The 24,623-nt window shown below is 38.1% G+C and overlaps 1 protein-coding gene across 8 annotated transcripts in view; it reads right to left on the minus strand.

Moving 5' to 3' along the window:
• Nucleotides 1-1,082: 1,082 nt before the first annotated feature.
• FAR1 (fatty acyl-CoA reductase 1) overlaps nt 1,083-24,623 on the minus strand; it is a 35,112-nt gene continuing 11,571 nt past the window's right edge. For 5 of the 8 annotated variants that reach the window (XM_028730813.2, XM_028730852.2, XM_028730862.2 and 2 more), the window contains 11 exons: nt 21,528-21,722; nt 19,185-19,360; nt 17,152-17,331; nt 15,873-16,050; nt 14,850-14,894; nt 14,630-14,757; nt 12,579-12,646; nt 10,251-10,422; nt 5,520-5,649; nt 4,973-5,100; nt 1,083-3,617 (listed from right to left, as the gene is read on the minus strand). In XM_028730813.2, the coding sequence (XP_028586646.1) occupies nt 3,455-3,617; nt 4,973-5,100; nt 5,520-5,649; nt 10,251-10,422; nt 12,579-12,646; nt 14,630-14,757; nt 14,850-14,894; nt 15,873-16,050; nt 17,152-17,331; nt 19,185-19,360; nt 21,528-21,719 (1,560 nt within the window). In that variant the 5' untranslated portion in view covers nt 21,720-21,722 and the 3' untranslated portion in view covers nt 1,083-3,454. Of the gene's footprint in view, nt 3,618-4,972; nt 5,101-5,519; nt 5,650-9,812; nt 9,985-10,250; nt 10,423-12,578; nt 12,647-14,629; nt 14,758-14,849; nt 14,895-15,872; nt 16,051-17,151; nt 17,332-19,184; nt 19,361-21,527; nt 21,723-24,623 lie in introns of all 8 variants that reach the window. The other 3 variants (XM_028730873.2, XM_028730890.2, XM_028730881.2) reach the window with 3 other exon arrangements.

The raw sequence follows: 24,623 nt of genomic DNA on the forward strand, positions 1-24,623 counted from the left end.
TGTCAGCTCATTTTTCAGTGAAAGAAGCAACACTGACCTTTCCCCCCTGTGCCTCATTTCTACCGAACTTCTACTCCAGTACAGAAAGTAAAATTTGTGTATCTCATCCCATCTAAGGTCCTGTACTGCCTGAATAATGTGACAAGTAAAGAAAGACCTGTTATGCACTTCCACCTTAAATAAGTAGTTAAATGGTTGGATGGAACTAGCTGAATCCACTTTGTTTCATTCAAGCTTAAATACAATGAAGAAAATGAAGACACTAATAAAAAAATGGTTAGGCCTGTAATCTTATGCATGCTTACTTAGAAGGTCCCAGAGAGAGAGAGAGAGAGAGAGAGAGAGAGAGAGAGAGAGAGAGATGAGTACTCAGAGAGACGCTGAGTAAATATGCACAAAATTGCTCGTGTGAGTGAAATTCAACATTAGCCATTTTCAGAATACATCCACTGAAATCAATTGTCTTAAGTAACTTGTCCATTGATTTCAGGCAGTCTACTATGCATGTTTTAGTCAGATTTCACCCTGAAGTAACCATGCAACATTAAATTTCTTCAATTTAGGGTTTTATATTAGTACTCATTGGTAATAGGGGTTCATGTGACCTTTAGCATATGACTGTAATATGTACAGCATATACATAGCATATATGTAGCCTTGGAAGGGAGCCCAAGAGTTATCTAGTCCAACCCCTTGCAATGCAGGAATCTCAATTAGATCATACATGACAGATGGCCATCCAACCTCAGTTTAAAAAACTCCAAGGAAGGAGAGTCCACCACCTCTCATGGGAGTCTGTTCCACTGTCAAACAGCTCTTACAGTCAGAAAGTTCTTCCTGATGTTTAGTCGGAATCTCCTTTTTTGTAACTTGAATCCATTGGTTCAAGGTGCTAGCTTCCAGAGCAGGAGAAAACAAACTTGCTCCATATGACAGCCCTTTAGATATTTGAATATGACTATACATGCAACTTTAGACATTTTGAAATGAGATTTTGCTACTAATTTCTATTTCAAAGCACAAAATGTTTTTTAAGTTAAAGTTTCTACACAGCTTAAACAACTTGATAAATTCAACAAACATCATATTCAGGAATTTGTTTATTTTTGGTTTACAAACAAAGGCACCCAATATTTCTATTTTATAAAAGCTTATGATTTAAAATTTTGTTTTCAGAATCTGTTCCTACAGCAGAAAGCTACATTGCAGGGTAATGTTCTTCTATGGTCCCAAATTTTAAAGTTCTGGCACACCTTCTGAGTGATCCATTTCAGAATGCTCTTCTCTCACTTTAGACTGGATAGTTTCTTCAAGTCAATTAGACTTTTCAGACTAATACCCAAAATTGTGAATCTTGTTTATTTTAATTAACAAGTCTGAAATTACTGAAGTTGCAACATTAGTATGAACACCAAAACTGAAGGAACCTTTACAATCTAGATTTATGTGGAATGCTAGAACATTATTGCGACATAGTTATGTTATTTCTTTGTATGAGAAAACTAGGTAACCATTCAAATTAAATGGAAATCCTAGGAATCCAATATGGCAGCCATACTGGAAGTTAAACTAGTGTGGAAAATTAAACAATTCTATCAGTTATTCAGAGATCTTTTAAAATCGTAGTATGGATCCTGGTGCAATTTTCTCAGCTGCATTAGCTTCAGGAGTAAGCAGTAATTTGTTCCATAAAAACAGTACAGTGAGAAAATGAACTCAGCATCTAAGCATCTTACAATTGCCTCTCACCAAATTCAACCACACACACACGTACATATATACACAAATCAAAGTGGCTTGTTGGGTTCCAGGCACCTTGTGCAAAAGTTTACAACGTACTAAAATGCCAAGTAAATATTCAAGTTCAATGAGAAAGAATTAGGGGAGCAGCTGTAGCAGATACAGTAGGAATATTGCACCCAACTGTAAAACCTTAAATCACTAAATCCACAATTTATTGTATTCCAACACTGTAACACCAGACTCACACACTTCTTAATAGTGTGGACTTCGACTATGTAACATTTTGTATCCCTGGAAAATTATATGCAGATCTTTTTTTAAAAAAAACAACAACTGTACATTAAAGTACTTAATAAGATAAAATATTTAAACTTCAACAAGGAAGCTCTCTCTCCAAAATCAGATGCACATTTGCATGAAAGAAGTTATATTTCCACAGCAGCAAGACATGCTCTATATGTGGAATTATAAGTATAGGATGCAATGCATGTGCTTCGTATAACTCCTATAGTTCATTCAGGATTCATTCACAATTTACTTAGGCATATTAATAAAAAAAAAACCCCAGGTATAATAGAAGTTAATCGGTTGCCACCACACAGGTATGGTAGATTATATCAAATAAAAAGAATGTTAATGATAGCAGAGAATTGTATGTAAGTATGTTTTATAGAGTAAGATTTTAATATTATATGTACTTAATTAAATCTTAGAGCAAGGACTGTTTTAAATGCATTTTTCCTGGTAAAGCAACATGCAGAAAAATACATTTAACCTAGAACCTATTCAGTTATTTATATTTTCTTCATTTATATTTTCACCATTCCCCCAAACTGTGCTGAGTTTTATTTAGTATAAATATCAATTTCACCCCTTCAGAAGTAGTGCTCGATAATTTGGTTTAAAATTCTGTAGGTAATTTAAGAAATGTGGCATTTCGTAAACAGATTTATGCGCTAAATCACTGAATAAAATTTCAAAGTTCCTGATTTCTTCTGCAATAAAAGGAAAATACTAGTGACTTGTAATGATGTGGTTCCCTTGTGTGCAACTTCCAAGGGATAAATTCACCTCTTTCCTTGGCCATACAAACAGTTCTAAGCCACAAGTCAGAAAAACATGCAGAGAAAAATGCTGTATACCAGCTGCAGTTTTCCCCTTGAAGGATCCCTGCTTTTTCAAGTCAAGGGATTAGAAAGGAGGAGAGAAGAATAAAAGACTAACGAATGCCCAACTCACAATCATTTACAAAGATACCTCTCTCATAAGAATAACCAGACAAACCAGTTGCAATTTTAAAGTCTCAAATAAATAGCTCTACCATCTAAGCCAATAATTTGTTCACCTTAACTAAACACACTTATTTGCAATAAAAATTAAGTTTACTATGTTAAGGCAGATTTTAATTTCAATGCATTCCAGAATTGCACAGTTACACTGGTCAGTGGCCTAAAGTTCTTCCTCATACAGAGATATTAAATTCATTTGGATATTTAACCTACATATTTGCCTAATGACAGATTGATCCAGTACCAGCCATATGATCTCCACAGAAATACACAATTAAGCATCACGTGTACTGTACTGTATTTCACAATCCAGATCTAATATTTCATGTTTTTACAAAAGACGAGATGAGTAGGTACATTTTAGGGCTTTATGCCATTAGACCACCATATGCATAGATGTCCTAATTCTAGAATTGCCATCTTTAATATCTCATAGTGCTGGATGCTCTGAAGTAAGAGAGAAACTTGTAACAGAGGCTAACGACAAAATACCAGATGTTTCTTGCCATTTGTGATCTTGCAATGAAAATACGCCAGATGAGGATCACAAGCACTGTATTGAAGCCATAACGAATGTTCCTTAGCCTAGGAAAGCAAGGAAAAACAAGATGTGAAAAACATAGGCTGACCCACAAGTAAAGTTAACAACTGTAAGATGAATTGGCACTTCATGCCCGCTCCTGTTGACCAATAAATTGAGAAGTCTAACAATCAGCTACTTGTATAAAGTATGCATTATACAATAAGCCAGCCTTTGCCAACCTGGTGCCCTCCAGATCTTTAGGTCATGCTGGCTGGAGCTGATGGAAGTCTGGAGTCTTAAATATCTGAAGAGCATCATATTACCTATTCCTGCAATAAGGAAATAAGCTGCATCTTTTACCAGTAGATGTTTTCTTTCATGTTTGTCATAGAAGTCCCTACAGATAACCCAACCAGTAACGTTTTCAGCTAAGAAATACCTGGCTCTGGTTTGCAAACTGGAGGGAAAATATCAGGAATTCCCCCAGAATTCCTTACCCACCAATCCAGGAGTGGTTTCTAGAAGACGGGTACATAACTTACAAGTGTTGTGAGAAAGGAAGGGCAGCAGTTCTCCTTTCTTCACTGCATACCAATGCAATCTCAGAGCACAAATCCAAGCCTCAAATTATTCTTTACTATAGTAAAACTAAAAGTAGCTAGGATATTTGTGGCCAGATTGATCATACTTTTGGAAGCTGTTGTGAAGACAAACAGTGGCAAATGTACTTTTTCAGCTGTAGTAGACACTTTAGATTTCTAGATTTTTTTGTGGTGTCAACTTTTTTTTTTTAAGCTACCCAATATTACTGCAACTCCCCCCCCCAGTCAAATTTAATTAAGAAAAGCAACAAGAATGGTGGGGTCAACAAGGAGATTAAATTTTCCATTTGTACAGGTTTATGTACTTTACATTGTGTGATATTTTGACTTCTATGACTTCACAGCAGCTATATTGGTATACTCCAAAAGGAAAATTATCAGTAAACTTTTTTTTTTACTTGCATATGGTGTCACACTTAACACCTTCCCTCAGGTATTATATCTGCATGACAATTCTTTGATCCCAAAACCAGACGGATACAGCATTGCCCTCCTCTGCACCAGACATTAAAAGAGGCAGTAAGGTTTCAATTGGCATTACCTTCTAAAAAGTAAAGAATAAAGGTTGAGGGCAGAACCCGAAATCATGCTATGGTGAATTTCCCATCAGCACAAGCACCGCAGCTTGCCAAACAGAACAATCTCCTCTCTCGTGTGATGTTATGGAGGCTCTCCTGACACCTGCCCCCACAAGTCAAATTATTTAGGGGGTATACTAGAAGAAGGAAAAGCTCTGTTGAACAAGTGGAAGCCCTTGTACAGAGCTTGCACCGATTGGACTTGTTAGGTAAAATCCACCCATAAACTATACATACTTATTCAAGTGTTTCCGAGCTGCTGGGAGACCAGACATTTCCTCGTTCAATACATATTTCTTCGTTCCCATGCAGTAATTTTCCATATATTCTGCCCAGTGTAGTTGTCGAACATCAAAATTAAAGGTCTGTCACAAAAAGAACGAACAGTATTATGCCAAACTTCACAAATGAAATGTAATTTTATTCTTAAGTCAAGAGCACAACAGATGAAACTGTTTCATAGTTAATCAGCAACGCTGGGCGGAGGAATGCTGTGCTGCTCTGCAGCCACCAAAACCTACCATACCTGGATTGCTTCTCCACCAGTGGTTGAAGCAGCAGGGCAGGTGGGGGCGCCACCACTTTCATTTCCACTCCCTGAGGTGTCTAGCATTGTAAATTAGTTTTTATAAAAGTTAAAGCAAAGAAAGGAACCAAGCACACGATTATACTATAGCTTGATTTTCTCCTATTTTCCCTGTCAGCTATTCTTTCTTTGAAAAGCTTGACATGTCAATAGTACAGTGAGTAAGTCATTGCTAAGACAAAAACAAATGTAACTTGCCTTTTTGTCTTCAGGACTCAGCTGGCTCATGAGCATATTGACGTTATCTGTGTTCCACTCCCAAGAATTACTGGTGAAATATTCTAGCAACATCATAGCCTTGTGAAGACGTGTTATTGTTTTCATCATCCTACAGTTCAGGGAAAGATGTTATTCAAGAAAATGACATTTGAAAAACTACATGTCTAAACTCAGATCCTCTAATTGTCTCCCAACCCCAAGGCACTCAAGTAAATTTAACATAACTAGAATATTTCTGCATTGCATTTTAATAAATATTTTACGGAAAATGATGAACTACATGCTTAGACAGTATATTGAAAACTAGATTATAGAGAGAGATTTAATATGAAGTAGATAGAGTTAAAGAAGAAGAGAAATATTATCTAGTAGTTTTCATTGCCAAGTCAAGAGGGGAAACACTGGATTCAAAAATTTATCTGTAACTTTCTGGCTTGATCAAAGCTTAGCCTCAATCTACAAAGGACAAACTCTAGAGACAGATGCCCTTTCTCTATTTCTCCACCACTCCCAGAAAACTATTTCTGTGGATAGCATCAAAGGGCAGCTCCCCTGCAACAGAAAGTGCCCCTGAGTATAATTCTCACACAAATAATATGTCGGGTATTTATTTGAGAATCAACACACCAGATGCCCGCTCCCATTATTCCAGAGGCCAATAAAGAAAGTTTACATTACAAAACAATTCTCCTTTCCAATATCATCACAGGTTACACCAACTGATGCAATGCAGTATGCCAGTTCAGATGTAAGGGTTTGCTACATAATATGCAGAAATATTCTATCCATGTTCATTGCCTACCTGGGGCAACAATGAATAATTTGTCTGAATACAGTGCATTCTATTATTAGGATCAACATGGAAAGCAGCTTTTCTATTTTAAAAAATATGTTTATGTATAAATTTGAATACAGGAAACTGAATATTCATATTTTAAATACATTTTTAGGGAAAATTAAGTTCTGGTGCATATTGTCTTCCTAGAGCAACAACTTATTCCACTGGCCCCGCCTAGCCACAGCCAAGAGCATACAGTGAATCTACACATACATTTCCAGCCTGATCCTTAAAATGGAAGGCACTGATGATAAAGAGCAAAGAAGATAAAAAGGGGAAAGGGACAAGAAAATAAAATCAGCATCTGTATGAAACAGCTTTGGGAAAGACTGTGGTTGTTTGCCTATACTGAGCAGGATGGTCAAATTCTACTGTGTGTAAAATATTTTATAAAAGAAGTATGTTTGGGGGAAAGCTATTTAACAGGAAGAACTACATCCCAAATACAAATAACTACCTACCAGAAAAGCAATACAAGACAATGAAACTATGCAACACTTTTTCCTATTAGGATTTTTTAATATACATTTCTTCTAAGGACCTAAAATGTGTCTGAACTACAACAAGGGAACTTGTGCAGCTCACCCATATTATGAAAAGCTTAGCCAGAGCTCTTCTTTCCAAACATTCATAAGCACAAAATTCAGAAGAACAGAAAAATACTGACTATAAAGATTTTTAGCAGTAATAAAAAAATGCATTACATTCAAGTACACTTGAAGTTAAGGACGCAAGCTTACGAAGAGTGACTATTTTACTTTCTAGATGAACAATTTTGAGTTTCAATTCCCTGGGCGACATCCAATGGGGCTTCTCACCAGCAGAATTGATTTCTTCTGGCATGACAGGAGTTCCTCTTCCCCTCCCTGAACTGCCTCAAAATCTGCTCTGGAGGGCTGTGAGTGACTGGACCAGAGTTGGAGAGAGGAAAGAGAAAGTCTGCTCTCACAGACTTCGCTCTCCCCTGGCTACACTTTCAAGGCACTCCACAAAAGGAAGTTAGGTGGGAATATTGGTAACTTGGTACTTTTTGCTATGAAATAAATGCTACTGATTTAAGCTAACCACAACTGTGGCCGCTGTACCAAATACCCCCCTCTCCCCCCCCCCACATGCTGCTGCACCAGTGAGAGGTTAAGCGTATAACTGCTGTGCCAATGCAGTATCACATACTTTGGTACTATATTGTACTAGCAAGTCACCAAGCATGCTGTGATTTTAACCTAAGAACCCAGCTGGTTCAGACTAAAAACTCATCCAGTCAAGTGTCTTGTTCCTACTGTGTCAACCAGATGCCTATAAAAAGCTGACAAGCAGGATATGAGTGTAGTATCACGCTCCTGTTTGTGATCCCAGCATACTGCCTCTGATACTGGAGGCAATATAGCCATTGTGACAGTGCCCATTGATAGCCCTATCCTCTACCCATTTGTCTGATCTACTTTTAAGCTGTTCAAATTGATGGCGATCATTACATCTTTTGGTAGTGAAACCCAGTTTATAACTATGTGCTGTCTGAAGCACTTCCTTTTTCTCTGTACTGAATCTCCAACCATCCAGCTTCAATGGATGAACACAGCTTCTAGTATTAAGCAGGGGGGCATATATGTGGGCCAGATTCAACCAAAGACTTCCGCTAGGGCAACAGCACTTCCCCTCCTTCCCCTAGTTGCTCCTAGAGGGGTTGGGAGAACCGCCAGAGCAGCACAGGGGAGATGACAAGGGGGGAAACCTACCATCTGGCAAGCTGAAATGATTTCACTAACACAAGGCTTGCCATAGTGCAATGTTGAATTCCTCCCTTAATCTTTAGCTTTCTCTTTAGAATGCTTTCATAGGTTAATTTTCATAGGAAATGATCTAATAAACCCACTGAAGACCACTGTTTGCAAAAAGCCTATATTGAGAAACGCCTTTGTGCGTTGTGGAGTATTCTAATGTGTGCTGTCGGTCAACGCAGACTGCTAGCTAGGTCTTTTACTGCAATTCTGAAGATTCCCTAAAATACGTTCAATATTTTCTCTTCAACCATAGGTGTAAAATCAGGAGTGGTAGGCAAACTGTTTCTATTGACGTTTTCCTACCATTACTGAACTAATGAGATACTGAGCGGTGCTAATCTCATAAGGAACTCGATGATGGTCTGGAAATGTAACAAAAAACAGTACAAAGCTATGCATATCTAGCCAGAAGTAAGTCCCACTGAGTTCAATGAGCATTTACTCCCAGGTCATTTGTATAGCAGCAGCAGATGCCCTGTGGTTTCCAGATGTTGTTGGACTCAATCTCCCATCAGCCCCTGTCAGCCTGGCCAATGCCCATCCATAATGTAAAGGACTGAAGCCTAAAGTCTTGTACATAGATAAGAATCTTGTTCTACATACATAAATACATACATAAAATTTATGTAACTGACAAGAATGTTAAAGTTCTTCCAAAACCAGTAGAGCAAATTCCTCTGGATCAGTGCAACAGAGCAGAAGCATGCCTTTAGTGTAGCAAGTCTACTTTGATGGACCTGAGAAGCTGGTATTGGCAGCTGAGAGAATGGCATTAAGTCACCAAATTCCAAAGATGTAGGCATAATACTTGCCCATGCTTCCACAATAGCCATCAAGACAATACCACAAGCAATAAAGCATAACAAGCATTATTTCTGTGCATGAACTAACTTTTGGTAAAATATGCTGATGCTGTCACAGAACATGGACAAGTTTTATGCTGGAGCTTCTAAAGTCAATAGAGGACATACCAAAATATGCATTTGGGTTTTTTTTTAAAAAAAGTAGTAGTATTGCAAATGCTAATTTAACTTTGAAAAGAACAGAACTTGACAGTTCCTCTGTTCCCTCAGATCTCAGTGGTGGTGGTTGTGCAGTTTGAACATCCATTCTGCAAAAGAAAGCTTGAAAATAGTGCCATTTTAAAACTATAAAATAGGAAGTATAAAACTATGCAATTTTGACGAGTTAAAGTAAACCTTTTGCTTACTTAAAAAAGGTAGCCAGAAGAATTATAAGCCGAATGTCAGTGAGATAAAATGTGTTAAGTGACTTGTATCATCCATTAAAAAAAACACAAGTGCACCATGATTGTCATCTATATTTATACAGATGGCAATATATACATATATATTTATATATTTATTTATCTCTTACATCTCCTTGCCCTCCCATTCCATTTCAGCTTATAATTTCAATAACAGTGCTAGAGTGGAATGATTCAAAAGACTTAGAAAATGGCTGGGACTGTTAGATTCATTGTAAGAAAATGAACTTCAAACAATCACTAAGTCCTAAGAAACATCCAGCTCTTTTACTGTTATTGTTGATGCTTCTATTAGTAAATTTACAGAAGAAGCTCATGCCATTGATCTACACCGCCAAAAAGCTTCCATCACCTTTCCAGCAAAGTATTAGCCCTTTCCTTCTTACCACGGTTTCTGACCTGTCAACCTTAGAACAACATCGTATAACAACGCAGGAAGTATGTGACCGACTGTAGTCCAATAATGATGTTTAAGGGGGTTGGACTGGAGTTTAACATTGGGACGCCTTATTGCTTGTTCTAAAGGATTCCTCTTGAATGTCAAATTTATGTAACTCTCTGTAGGAAAAATAAGGGTCACAATGTTTTGAGCAGCTCTTGTTCAAAGAATGAACCCACAGTTAGGTAGCAAATTCAACAGCCTTGATGGTTTAGCTACTTAGCACATTATCCATACTACACCATTTTCATGGCCTGAAGTCAAACATCTCTGTGGATTTAGCGGCACATTCAATCATAATAACAAATAACATGTTGTTAATGTGTTAAATCGTGTAAACATGGGTTTGTCATGAGGAACAGAAGACAGAGCTAGTCACCATTACCTTGGGCTTCTTCCTGTAATCCTGAGGTAGATATCATACAGGAATGCTGGGGCCTTATGGCTTACAGCAATCCAGTAGTGATATAAAAGGTGATTGGAGGTTAGATTTACATTGGGCCGTCTGAAGGCCTGTTCGAGAGGGTTCCTCTTGAAAGTGGATATTACATGGTATTCTAAGAAAGAAAAGTTGTGTAACAGCTTTGATAATAACCATTTAAATGTAATGGACTTCCATGGACATAACATACAAGTACTATTCTCAATGAATTAAAGCACATCTTTCGTACACATCTTTCACTAATTAGCAATGTTCAGCATTCATTCGGTTCAACTGTCAAGCCTAAGTAGTCTCTCTCACTAAAATTCTTTTGGTGCTTTTAAGTGCTCCACTACTGCAGCTTCATTTCCTGTTCTGTGCTCTCTCTGTTCCTCTTTCCTACTTAATTATTAACCTTGTGTTTGTAAATAATTGCAAATAGAGCTCCACTGGCTGATACTATGCTACGACCTATGTATCACACAACAATTTGTAAGTTGCATTACAGATTAGCCCAACATTTTTAATTAGCTCAGGTATCAAACACATCTGAATTAAATTAAGGAATTGTTCATTAAGGTTTATTTTGGTTTCTCAGACTGAAGGCCTGAATCTGTAATCATGTACTGTCTTAACCCAACTTCCAGTGAAACTAAAGAAGTGTTCTTACAGTAAAAAGGAAGTCCTCCAGAAGAGGAAGATTTATGCACTGCTTTTGACATTTTGACTAGACAGAAAAGAAGATGGTAAAGAATAATGTTAAGATTATATGCAGGCTATTAATTGCCTGGGAAGAGATGCTGTAAAAAATAATAATCCAGGGATGTAAAACTTTAAACAAATTAAGTTAGTACGGTTAGAAATTGGAAAATAACTTAGTCCTACGTAACTGCTTTTTTAATATATCACTGATTCCTCAAAACTCAGCAAATCCCATTTTCTCACGGGCTGCAAGTCAGATATACTAGTTTTACCCACCCACCCCTATCCATCAACTGCTGCTACTCAATATCTAGCCTTGAAACATTTTTTTCTCCTTATAGCTTATCTTTCCCATATTTTAAGCATTTAACTAATGCTCATTGCTTTTAACATTTTAGTGTAAGCCACTTTATGAGGTTTGCTTGAAAAGCTACACAGTGGTACCTTGGTTTTCGAACGGCTTGGCCCCCGAACAAATCGGCTCCTGAACGCCGCAAACCCGGAAGTAAGTGTTCTGGTTTGAGAATGTTTTTTGGAAGCCAAACGTCCGACGTGGCTTCCGCTTGACTGCAGGAAGGTCCTGCAGCCAATCGGAAACCATGCCTTGATTTTCAAATGGTTTTGGGAGTCGAACGAATTAAGTTCGAAAACCAAGGTACCACTGTACATATAATGCCTGCAAACTCCACACTGGTGCAGAACTGCAACTCTTGGCCCTCTTCCCTTTAAGAATCATTATAATGTGCTTTGCTCCAATGTTATAACTCTGATTAAAGCACTGCTATCAATTGTGGTCCAATACTTGAGTAAAACCAGGTGTGTATATACACTGTGCTAAAAAAAATGTAGAAGCTGGGTACTAGTGCAGTTCAATTTGGTAGAAAAATTGAAATATGTGGGCTGAATAAGTTATGAAAATCTGCTTAATATTTATATTGTTCTGAGTTATTTATTTTATATTTTTCACTATTTTGCATATTTTGTTCTAGAATCATGATTAAAGCTAAAGGAGTTCTACAGACTACTGAGGCTCTGCCCTCAAACCACTGGTAAATCTCAATCACCATTCTGCCCTCTGTAACTTCAGCAGCTATTACCCTCACACTGAAACACTGCTTTGAAGCTGTTTAAGGGTTACATGTTCTCTCTGAAAACTTATACATTTCTGTGGAACCACAGCATAAACACACACATCATTAAGTAAAGCCTCTTTTATACTATATTGTATTTTTATTACTTTTGTAATGCTTTAAAAAGGCAAATATATATATTTGAAATATTTGGTACACATTGCTCTAACACTACACGCATACACTAAAATGCTGTGTCACACAATGTATTATCAAGCATACATAGCAAAACAATCTTCTCCCCTATGAGCTTAATGGTTCTAGCAGTCTAGAAGGACAAGTATCTATGGAGAGAGCAAATTTATTTGAAAAGCTGCTCCCAATCATAAAGCAGGGACAAATCAACGCTTGGTCCTTTAAAAGCAATTCTTTTTTTTAAAGTGAATCTTCATGCATGGCTTTCTAAAGGTTCACCAATAAGTTAATTTATTAAACTGCAGAGGGAAAAAAGAAGGCATACCAACTTCACCCCAATGGAAGGGATTGGTGCCACCCGTAGTACAGTTGTATACCATAGTATTTCTTGGTCTGAAAAACAAAAATTAGTTAATTTTTTTTCTATATTATCATTCCTCTTAAGACAAAAGAATAGTTCACATAATAAAAAACAGGGGGGAAAGGGTAAAAATAGCTAACCAATACCACAGCAAATAGTAATATTTGTAAGTAAGAAGCCAAGGATTTTTTTTTAAAAAAAAACACTTTGTAGTGTAGCATTTATAAACTGATTCAGCGGATCTATTAATTACTCAACACCAATCCTGGCCCAACTGTACTGGCTGCCAACTGGTTTCCGGACCCAATTCACAATGTTGGTTTTTACCTATAAAGCCTTGAAACAGTTTGGGACCACAATACCTCAAGGACCACCCCTCTCCATATGAACTGACCTGCACCCTGCACTCATCATCTGAGGCCCTTCTTTCTTTGTGTGCACCTTCTGTGAGAGGTTGGGAGGGTAGCAACACAAAAATGGAACTTTTAGGTGATGTCTCCCTGCTTGTGGAATGCTCTCCCTATCTATAGGCACCAGGCAAAAACATTCCAGGCCTTTAGCTAATTAAACAATCTGACATCTTAAATAGGGGGGCATTATTGTTTCTGCTTACTATGTTCCTATGTGATACATTTTTGCTTTTTTATATTTTATTTTTATTGGATTTTATTGCACTAGACAAAGGCCATGGCAACATCCAAAGAAGGAAGGGGGGGGGGACAGCAGTTGCTACATATGCAGTAAAACCACGGTCAAATCCACCAAAATTTCTTATTAAACAGAATAAAAAGTAATTTTCAAATAAAATGTGCAAATTACATCTCAGAGTACCCACTGTGATTGACCACTAGCCCATCCAGTTCTTTCTTCCTAATCTTCCTAGCTGCTAGGTCATAGAGGGCCATTCAACACATTCCTCTGATGGGGATATAAATTGCCCTTCCCTGGTCACCAGTTCAACTACTTGATGAATGGAACACCTGTGTGTGCATAGGCATTCATGTGAGTGAGTGTTTGCATAATAAAATACTAAAAGTAGGAGACAAACTGGAAATACTCTTACTATACATCTAAGAACAGCTTTGGACCTGCCAGAGAAGTGGGAAGAGGAAGCACAGAGGATTTGTTTCTTTGCGCTCTTCGGATGAGAAACACAAGTATATATGTAATGAGGAAGTCCAAGTCACATTGCTTCCTCTTGTGTTTCTTCTCTAGAACTTCTGGAATACTTCAAAGTAATCAGTATTGGGGCATGGAAGCCTCACATAGGAGAGTATTCCAGCATTACAATGCTGCCACCCAAAACTTTCACATTTAACCGAGGGCAAAGGCAAGGAGTTCACAAAGCTCCCAGGGACTGCCCGCTAGGATTCTAAAGAGAAGCAATGGGAACTAAACTGCCACAAGTCCACAGCTGAAGAGAAGTGGTGTCAGTAATCGGGGTAGGTAGACTATGTTGCAACACCATCATCCCCCAGAAAATTAGTAACTCATTCCCTCTTATCTATGGATACAGATGAGTTTATCCTAAATATGGCTTAAACTGAAACAAATAATGTGGTTAGTGCAGCTAGAGTGATGCAACCTCTATACACAGATGTCTGAACTGCTGCAGAGGTCTCTGGGGTTCTGTCACTTTACATCTGGAGAGACACCAGCAAGATCTGAAGTGGGGTGAAGTTGTGCTCAGTACAGGTTGCCTCCAATCTTGCTTGCACTGGTCTCTTTGTGAAGCAAAAGCATGCCAGAGAAGTCCTAGCAACAATGCAGGGGCTTCTCAGGAAAAAAAACTGTGCAATTTGCCATTGTTTGACGCTTGTCCGGAACACCCCTTGAGCTGTATGCCCCTGGGCCCTGTACTAAATTTGGGGCACGAGACAGTCGCAATGTTAATGGAAGCAATAAGAGTTCCTTGTGGCTATAGAAACAGAAACCACAATCACATATTGATGTAAGCAAATCGTTTACTATCATAAGACCACCGCTTAGTCAATTTTTAAAAAATGCATTGTCACCTGTTATACCTATTAACTCCGGAATACCAGGCAGCAGCTATTGTTGCGTTGATGACTACATCTACTGGAATAAGATCTGCAACTGCATTGTTTGAGGCTCGCATCGTTCGAAGGATTCCTTTTCCTGCCTTAAAACAAAAGGTACAAGATAAAAAAGCCATTTCAAGCCACTTTAGCTTTTCAGAAAAATATATTTGTCTACATTTTAACTTTTACTTACAGCAATAAAAAGGCCACTAGGTCCATTAAAGTTATCAATCCATCCCTGTTTGGAAACAAAGCATAAGGAAGATTTACTGGCTTAATTGCTATGAAAATAAACTGTTAATCATTTTGCAGCTGAGTAAATTTCACAATATTTCCATTTTTTATTTACAATCCAATTTTATATTTATATATACTGTGATATGCATACACAGTATATAAACATTTTTTCTTTTCTACAAACAATGTTTTTGGAGAAGGAAAATCAATGGGGTAAGAAGAGGAAGACATTAACTGTTTCAGTCATATTAAGAAAGCATTTTCAAAACAATTCACAAATATCTTAATTCCATAGCATAACTATGCAGTTTTCACAAAATATTTTTTTCATTCAACAAGTAAAATATTTAACAATAAACTACTTTAGAAATGTATGAATAGTCAATGTGCTAAGAATAAGCCCACTGGCTCATTGCTTGCTGATTTATCGTTAGGCAAGAACCATTTCTTCTGAGATAATTACAATGTTTCCATAAGAAACTCAAGGAGTAGCAACTGTAATATGGGAAGTGATACTAAGTGTAAGGGTACTATTTGGAAGAACGTCTTATTCAGGCATAGGCAAACTCGGCCCTCCAGATGTTTTGAGACTACAGTTACCATCATCCCTGACCACTGGTCCTGTTAGCTGGGGATGGTGGGAGTTCTAGTCCCAAAACATCTGGAGGGCCGAGTTTGCCTATGCCTGGTCTTATTGATCATGTAACATTGTGATTGTATGTTACTACTCTTGTTACAGGCACAAGGTGTTCAGTACTGATAAACCATAAGCCCCAAGTAGTGCTTCCTTATGGCCTACATCCATTTATCACTTAGCTCCCTTTACACAAGATTTTAAAAGAGATGGCTTAGACTGATCCGGAGTCAATGTATTATCTGCTTTTCACACAGCCCTGGCCTGTGTCTTAGTAATAAAGACTGAATCAATAGTAAATAATGACTAAGAAATTTTGCTATAAAAAGGTTAAGGTTGACTTACTGGGAAAGGCTCCTTCCAGCTGGCACCCACAATTGATGGCCTTATAATGGCTACATTTAGTTTTGCACCTTCCAGTTGTACAATGTATTCTGCTAAGGCTTTTGTATATGTATAAGTATTAGGCCTGTCTCCTATTAGTTTTGGTGTAATATCATTCACTAGGCTGTCATCCATCCACCTAAAGAAATAAACATATTTATTCATTTACATCCTATCAGTCAACTCTAAAGCACCAAAGATGGCTAATCAAATCTGTTCTTTCTTCATGAAAAAAATCAAAGCTATATATATATATATATATATATATATATATATATATATATATATATATATAAATACGACCACTTAAAAAGTTTAAGTTTGGAAAAGCTTTTCTAGTCTGTGGAGGGTTAGATTCAAAAGTCTCTCACTCGGCCTGCTGCAGGTCCAGCTAAACAGGGTGGGCCCTGGCATCATGCTGGAGGGGAATTGATGAAACTCAAAGCAGTCATGTTTCCCCTGGGCAACCTTGGATTACTCATAATTGTAGCTCATTTTTAAACAAAGAATGACATCTTAACAAAGTCATTTTGTTACAATGACAATAACAATGACATCTTGACAACTCATTTGTTACTGAAATTCTGAATAGCCACGATTTAGGTGTCATTTGTGTTAACACATTTGTGTTATTTGTGCATTAACTGCACAAAGAAAGAAATGTACCAGACTGAGATGTTACTTCAGTGTTGACTATAAGAACATTTAAAGATCCCACAAGAGTTCATGCTCTTTTGTTTTCATTTTCCTTTAACACACTTTTGGTTGACACCTCTACTTCATTGCTGTAGTCATTATTTACACTTGAAACAGAATACCTAAAGTGATGCAATTTTTACTCATGGAAATTCCATTAGGAAAATATGCTCCTTTTTATAGTTCAATACAATTTTTTAAAGAATATTTCCTAATTTATCCTCCATCTGAAACAATTATATTGAACAGCAGATTACAGAAACTGGTTTCTAGTTTAAGATGCCTTAACCCCATTCTGCTTTTCAGTAGCAAACCCTGAGTCATAAGGTAGACTTTCCTTTTTTCTAGCCAATGTATTTCCGAGAGAAGGCATTTCCAAACAAGCCCTACTTTTCTTATTGCTAAAAATCACCTTAGCATATGGCCAAGATCAGAACCAGCAATGTTCAATCCATTCTCATTTTGTATCAGCTATAAAAAAACTTTCCAACATTTTTCAATTTTGAAAGCATGCAATTAAAGGGGGGGAACATTAGACACATACTCTAAGGAATCTATTAATTTCTTAGGATCAACAGGGGGTGGATAGACCACTTCCTCAATGTGTTTTCGGTTGCAGTATGCAAATGCTGTTGAAACATGGATAAACACATCTAGATTCTTCATTTTCTGGGCCAAGAAGAGAAGTTGTTGTGTCGCAATTACATTGAGCTGAACAGCATCTCTGTTGAGAGAGAGAGGGGGGAAAACAAGTGTACTAAAGAGTATTTTCAGGTATCCAAACTCAACACGTATGCACAACAAGATTCCTTTGTGATTTGCTGTCTCCTAGCTGTTCAGGAAACATAGCCTGGTCAAATCCAGCTGCTACTAGTGTATCTGCTGAAAACCAACAGGAACTTTTGTGTCAACAGATGGAAAAGGCAAGTGTTTCCAGTAGCATGCAGCTCACCTCTAATCTTCTTAGCACACTTCTATCCAAATCCCCCATTCTCCTCTTACAAAATATAAGAAGCTTTATGTTTTCTTAGGTTGGGAGTGTACTCAATAATGTGGTTCCAAAACTTCCCTCACAACAGCACAGACTAACATTTCTTACAAATTGAGCATTAGGCTTTTCTTATCAACTAAATGATGCCAAAATCAAGTATATGATATTCTTCAAATGATGCAGGTCACATATTTGCTGTAAATAAAAAGAAGGTGACACTGGGACAATGAACAGATATCTAGTCCAAGCGTCACATGCCACATAAACTGAACCCCACTATTTGCAGGTCCTTGTTTAAAGGCAATCATTACACACAATAATGCACAAACAGGAGATGTTTGTGTTGAAAATCTTGGCTGGGTGCTATGAGAAAGGATGAAGGCAATGAGTGAGAAGACAGGACTAGAGACATAAAGCTGTGAAGTAAGCAGAAGATTCAGCACGTTATCTCTCTTCTCAGATTACAGACACCACAGTAAGAGGATGGAATTCATTTCAATCTGAAGAGAGAGAGAAATCACTAACTTAATTCTAGAGAGACTACTGCAGTCAAGTTGTGACAAGAAAAAAATAAGTCTATCTTGGAAGCATCAAAACCCTTAGGCAATACTTAAGTAATTCCAAGATAAAGAAACAATAAAACTTTGATTAGATGCAAACTTCTGAACTTGTGCGTTATGCATGCAATAATAAAACTGAGCCACAGGCCTCCTCCTTTAATATCTATCACTCAATGAAAGAATCAGCTAATCAAGTAATCCAAGAGTCAGAACACCTGAATTACCTCAGCCAGATTAAATATGCAACAATTTGCTTTACACCCAGCTAGTAAAAAGTATTGGAGCTACAACACTCTATACTGTACACTAGGTAAAGGTAAAGGTACCCCTGCCCGTATGGGCCAGTCGTGTCCGACTCTAGGGTTGCGCGCCCACCTCGCTTAAGAGGCCGGGGGCCAGCGCTGTCCGGAGACACTTCCGGGTCACGTGGCCAGCGTTACGAAGCTGCTCTGGCGAGCCTGCACCAGCGCAGCACACGGAAACGCCGTTTACCTTCCCGCTATAAAGCGGTACCTATTTATCTACTTGCACTTAAGAGTGCTTTCGAACTGCTAGGTGGGCAGGAGCTGGGACCGAACGATGGGAGCTCACCCCACCGCGGGGATTCGAACCGCCGACCATACGATCGGCAAGTCCTAGGCGCTGAGGTTTTACCCACAGCGCCACCCGCGTCCCATACTGTACACTAGACTGCACCAAAAAACACAATGCAAAAGAAAATGCCTACCATAATGGGAATGTGTATGAAGCAACAGAGAATGAGACATACCACTTTTGAATTTTGTTTCTAAACTGGTACCGCTCCATTTCACACAACTGTCAAATGAAAAGTTGGGCTAATACCTTTTACTCTTCCCTTTTCTAAAGTTTAAAGTGCATAGAATGAATGCATATGTTCTTATTGTGAGCCGAAAGCATTTAGGCAACCAGGGATAAAGCATTTACTTCTTTTATAAAGGTTACAAGATGACTAAGGTAGCTTTAAAAAGGGAACCAGAACATGTTAAATTAATAGTTCAGACTCACCTTAGAATTTCATTGAATCTTACAGTAGCAGCGCAGTGGAATATAATGTTAGTGCAGTTTATGAGGTTCTCCTTGTCTTCCTCACTAAGGGCCATGTCTACTTCTGTAAGGTCACTGGCAACTGCTATAATTTTTTCATTAAATTCCGGCTGTTCATCTCTCAATCTGTCAAAGAGCTGTCAAAAGAAAACAAGACCAAATATAGCTAAGAGTGAATATACAAGGTCAAAAGAAAGTGTAATGACTGCAAGGCAAGAATACATACATATTCCTCACTCAACTGTTGCAGTATTTTCTTTCCTCAAAAGCAGCTTTTGAGGGGCAACTTACTCAAGTATATGCAACTAACTCCATATTCAAAGCAAAGCCTTTTACATTATGCATATTAAAAGGCTTTATATTTCTTTTTAAAAATGAAAGTTTTTTGAATGTTACAACAAACTGTTTTCATCCATTTCAACAGCTAAATATATCTCTACACCAAATGGAAGCAATGGACAACGCTGATGGGTATGGTTTTCTTTGAGAAATAATTTCTTCCATCTACAAAGAATCTGAATAGGAATAAAATAAATTCTTCAGTTTAATCTTTATATATTCCTGAAGAGCTTTCTTGCTGGGATTATTACCGAGTTTCACTGCCTACTTCAAATCCTATGCAGACTAGCATAGCTAAGTTCTGTTTACATGCAAAAACAGTGTTAACTATGGAGTTAGTATTTCGCTTACATGTTGAAAGCCATGCTCTAAACCATGGGTGGTAGCCTTTTTGGGGTCCAGGTTCAACCTTGATTATAACTCCTGGGACCACATGCCAAGTGAGTATGCTCCCTGCACTCTGTCCCTCCTCTCCAAACACTCACTCACATGAATGCCTATGCACACACAGGTGCTCCATTCATCAAGTGGTTGATCTGGTGACCCGGGAAGGGCAATTTACATCCCCAACAGGGCAATGTGTTGGGCAGAAAGGTTCAATCTCTTTTGCTGTCTCTGTCAAAACCAGTGAGGTCTTGGGGAGTCAGAAATAACTACCTGATGGACAGATGAGGCTCCCAGGCCAGAGGCTAACCACCCCCCACTGGATACAAAGCTAGTCCAGCCACTGGAAGTGGCCTTATCCAGGCTTAGAGCCAGTGCAGCAAACAAACAACAATCAATTATGCAGAAAACAGCGCTGTCATATTCAGCATTGGCTGTCATGAGTAGCAGATATAGGGATGGCTCAGCAACTCTGTTTTGCCCCATTGCTCCTTAGATGAGAGATAGAATTGCTCAGTTCACCAGTTTATTCTTTTTCATATATAAAAAGAGATAGGAGGTTGAAAACACTGCTAAAAATAAATCCATTTCAAGTAAGATCTATCTCTACACACTTAAAGTATTGATACAAAGTAGTATTAGTTTCTCCTGCAATTTAATGTTACAATTAACTATGGATGAGAAAGGAGTTAGCTAGCTAATACTTATAGCTCTGGTAACATGCCCCTTGTGGAAAAATGTAAATTGTATTTCAGCCCACTGAAATTGCTATTGTGGCCTAGGACACATATCACTAATTATGTTAGGTTGCTACTTGGTTAGAATGAGCACTCCAAAATTTATACCCTGTACAGACTTTTTATCTATATAATATATTGGGAAAACAAGTATCCATCAGGATCCAACATTAGCACATGGTACTTCAAATTTACACAACGGTCTAAACTACAGAGCCCAAAATAACAGGCATGTTCCATGCAATCTGTACACCATTTCATATATGAATGAGCTTACATGGATTGGACCCTGCAAGCGTAGAGTCTTATGGATGGCACTAATAATAATAATAATAATAATAATAATAATAATAATAATAAAATTTATTTATATCCCGCCCTCCCCAGCCGAAGCCGGGCTCAGGGCGGCTAACAACAATAAAATCCAAATTCCCCCAGGCAGGTACAGTGCAATCAGCAGCACAATGTATGTAGTTTAACAGCACAAATCTAAGGGGATAACTATGTGAGATGGCAACACACACATTCCTCTGCGACAAAGGTATTTTTAAAAGTTTTCTGTATCACTTACTCTGGATGAGAGACTAAAAAATACTTCCTAGTTGATTTTACTATTGATACAAATGGTCTGGATGTAAACTCACTGTACTAAGAAAATGCAGCTTCAAATCTACAAATTATCACATACTAGAGTCCCGCCACATAACATGTGGCTCCCATGTGGCCCATGGAATGAAAGGTTCCCCATCCCTGTACTACCACATGTATTCTCACTATTATTCAAAACTTTGTTAAAATATTTTTTTTAATGTCAGGTTCAACATAGCCATTTTATGAATGATACCTTGCAGCTGATCATTTCCTCCACGCGTTCTTGAGAATTCTTCCCTGCTTTGTGTCTAACCAACACATAAACCGTTTTCAACTTCGGACAGGACCTTAGTAGCTTTTCCAGAAGAACTTTTCCCATGAAGCCAGTAGCTCCAGTGAGGAGGACATTCTTGCCTTCATAGTATTCTGGGATGGATACCATCATGATCTTAAGAGAATTTAAGAGTAAGTTAGAGTTTGCATCGGTACTGGCCCTTAATCACATTTTATCTGCTAAATTCTTGCCCAATTACATTTGAAATTCCATTTTTACAGAAACATAATATTCAGCCTAGTATAAATGGTATGACCTGTAGTTGCCGCTAACCATTTTCCTTAAACAAACAACACTCAGATACAAAACTGTGCAATATAAAATACTGAGTTACACCCATTGAGACTACTAAACTGGGCCTCTCTGGTTGACCCTACATCAGGAACTAGGGGGATAAGCTTTTCAGAGAAAGCTACCTTGACTTTCCCAGCTTCCAACCTCTTAGCTAGCAGCCTATATTTCACTTCTAGGACCTCTCAACTGCATTTCCCCATCACAACTACATTTCCCCATGTCACTGGTGCCTACATGCACCACGGTGACTGATTCCTCCCCAGCACCATCCACCAATCTACACAATGTGAGACATTTGCAACTTTCACACCAGGCAGGCAAGTCAGCATGCCCACCACACACCAAGCTATCTATGTTCTAAATGACTGATTCTTCTACTGACGGGATAATTCCACTCTTCAGAGATGTATTCTTGGCATAACAAAGTATCTATGCACCCCTCAAATGCATAGGTCCTTTTTAAGGGATCACTTTTGTCCTCCTCAGGATGAGGTCTTCCTCATTCCCCTAACACCAGGGGAGCTGTCAGCTTGGGAGTGGGACACAACTTTTACATCCCTAACTGCCTTGTCCACCAACCTCTCTCTACTTCTCCCAGTCACCATCTTGTGTCCTGAAGACCAGGAGCTCATTGTACTAAACACATACCCACAACTTCTGTTCAGCAAACAGGCTGTCATACATGTGACATTATGTGCAATACTCTGGAAAGTCCCCATGTCTCTGCTGGCATACCTATTTTTTTAGTTTGTTGAATTTCTGTACCTGGGAACTAACAAGTGAACAAAGTAACAGTGATATCAATAAACTATTGGGAAGATGGTGTCACATTTTTGCCTGCTACAAATGATAATAGCCACAGACCATTAAAACATGCAGTATCCCTGGTGTCTAAGATATATGTGGGTTATACATTCCAAATTGGGGGAAATGCATATTTCCATTTTTTTTTTTTAGAAAAGAAAAACGAGTCAATTATCCAAAAATAATTGTTATATCCAGTGCTTTTTTTTCCTTTAAAAAAAATGTTTAGGGGCATGCATACCCCTTCATCCCCCCCCCAGAAATAAAGCACTAGTTATATCTTTCACTATACTGAATCAAGGGCAACAATGAACCAGAAACTCAGTGCTTCATATAATTTGAAGAAAATATTTTAATGTAAAAAGTGCTTTGCAGTATTGCCAATACAATCCAGTACTCAACTAGACTAAAGATTTGTGAATCTGTGGGGGTGTGAACAGAGAACTAATTGTCCGACCAGGACTCAAGAATGAAGTATATTCATTACAAGATGTGCTACAGTTAACACATTTTCAGCTGAATAAGAGGTTTTGGTTACTTTCCCCACACCCCACACAAATAATATCTTGAAGACTTTGATCCAAATGTAAAAGCTACACAGATGGCACATGGCTATTCTAACAAAGAAAGGCCTTGAGAAAACCGTAAATTTATTAGTTTAACACTGAACCCCCTGTTTGCTGGAGCTTCAGACTGTTGCTCCATATCACAATAGTGCTTATAGTTCTCAGTGTAAACTATATCTCAATCTACATATGTTAACTTCTATGTTAACCAATTAATCATCTCATCATAATACTATTTACACTACTGATTTTGTTAAGCGAAGATCAGATTGCTGACATATATGCATAATACTGACATTTCACATATCAATCAGTTATTGAAAAAATATTACACTATATGCATGACAGTTGAGGTCCTTAAAAATATGTCATAAGAAACCCGATTTTAGGATTTAAAGCTGGAAATACTATGAAATACAAACACTTATGGGGAAAATTTTCCACAAATGATCAGTTTTCACAAATGAAGCCTAAGAGCAGGCTCATTTAGTCAAAAAGGCATGCAGAAGTGCTTATTTTGTTACTGGAATGAATTTGTTAGGCAGATCTAGAATTAAGCATGCACATACATGGGATTCATGGGGGGGGGGGAATGTTACACACAAAGCATTCAGATGGGCCTTAATTTATTAACTATGGCGCAATAACTATCAATTCAACCAAATGAAGGATAATCATAGTAAGTGCATATTTTGTTTGCATTTATTTAAATAGTGGCAATCACAGAGCATATGGCGGAGGGAGAATACTTTCCTCCCATACCACAGCCCCCCAAATTAAGTCTCACCCCCACAAGCTACTATTTGCCCTAGGAGGAAAGTAGCTATTGGTGTCAAAAATAGCTTCCCTCTATGGGCAAAAAGCAGCTGTTGGAGTTAAAACTTTCAGCTGGGACGGCAGGATGGGGAGAATGGATTAAGCCCCCTCTGTCCAGGCCATGGCCCTATTGTGGATCAGTGGTCCCTTGACTGCTATTTACAGAACAAAATGAAAAAAGACAAATACAAAATATGTAAGTTGGCCCTCAGAATGGATAATATATAGATTATGAAAGTTCCACTATGGTCCTAACATATTGCTTAGCACCTTTCCCTATGAGAGAAACTACTGTTCTTGTTGATTCCAACGAAACACTGCCCTGAGATAATAAGGTCTCAAAAGCAGATGTTATGATCAACATAGCAACAGTTACATGCAACACCTCCACCAAGTTATATGCAGAGAGGCATGCCAAGTTATCACCAACACATGAGACTACTTCAGAATGAAGCTATAACCATGGAAACCTGAGATATACAGGGAACTAAAAATCCAATCAGCCCAGGCTAGGCTACTATCCCTCCCTAAAAGC

Source organism: Podarcis muralis, chromosome 1 (genome assembly GCF_964188315.1).
Source record: "Podarcis muralis chromosome 1, rPodMur119.hap1.1, whole genome shotgun sequence".
NCBI lineage: Eukaryota > Metazoa > Chordata > Lepidosauria > Squamata > Lacertidae > Podarcis > Podarcis muralis.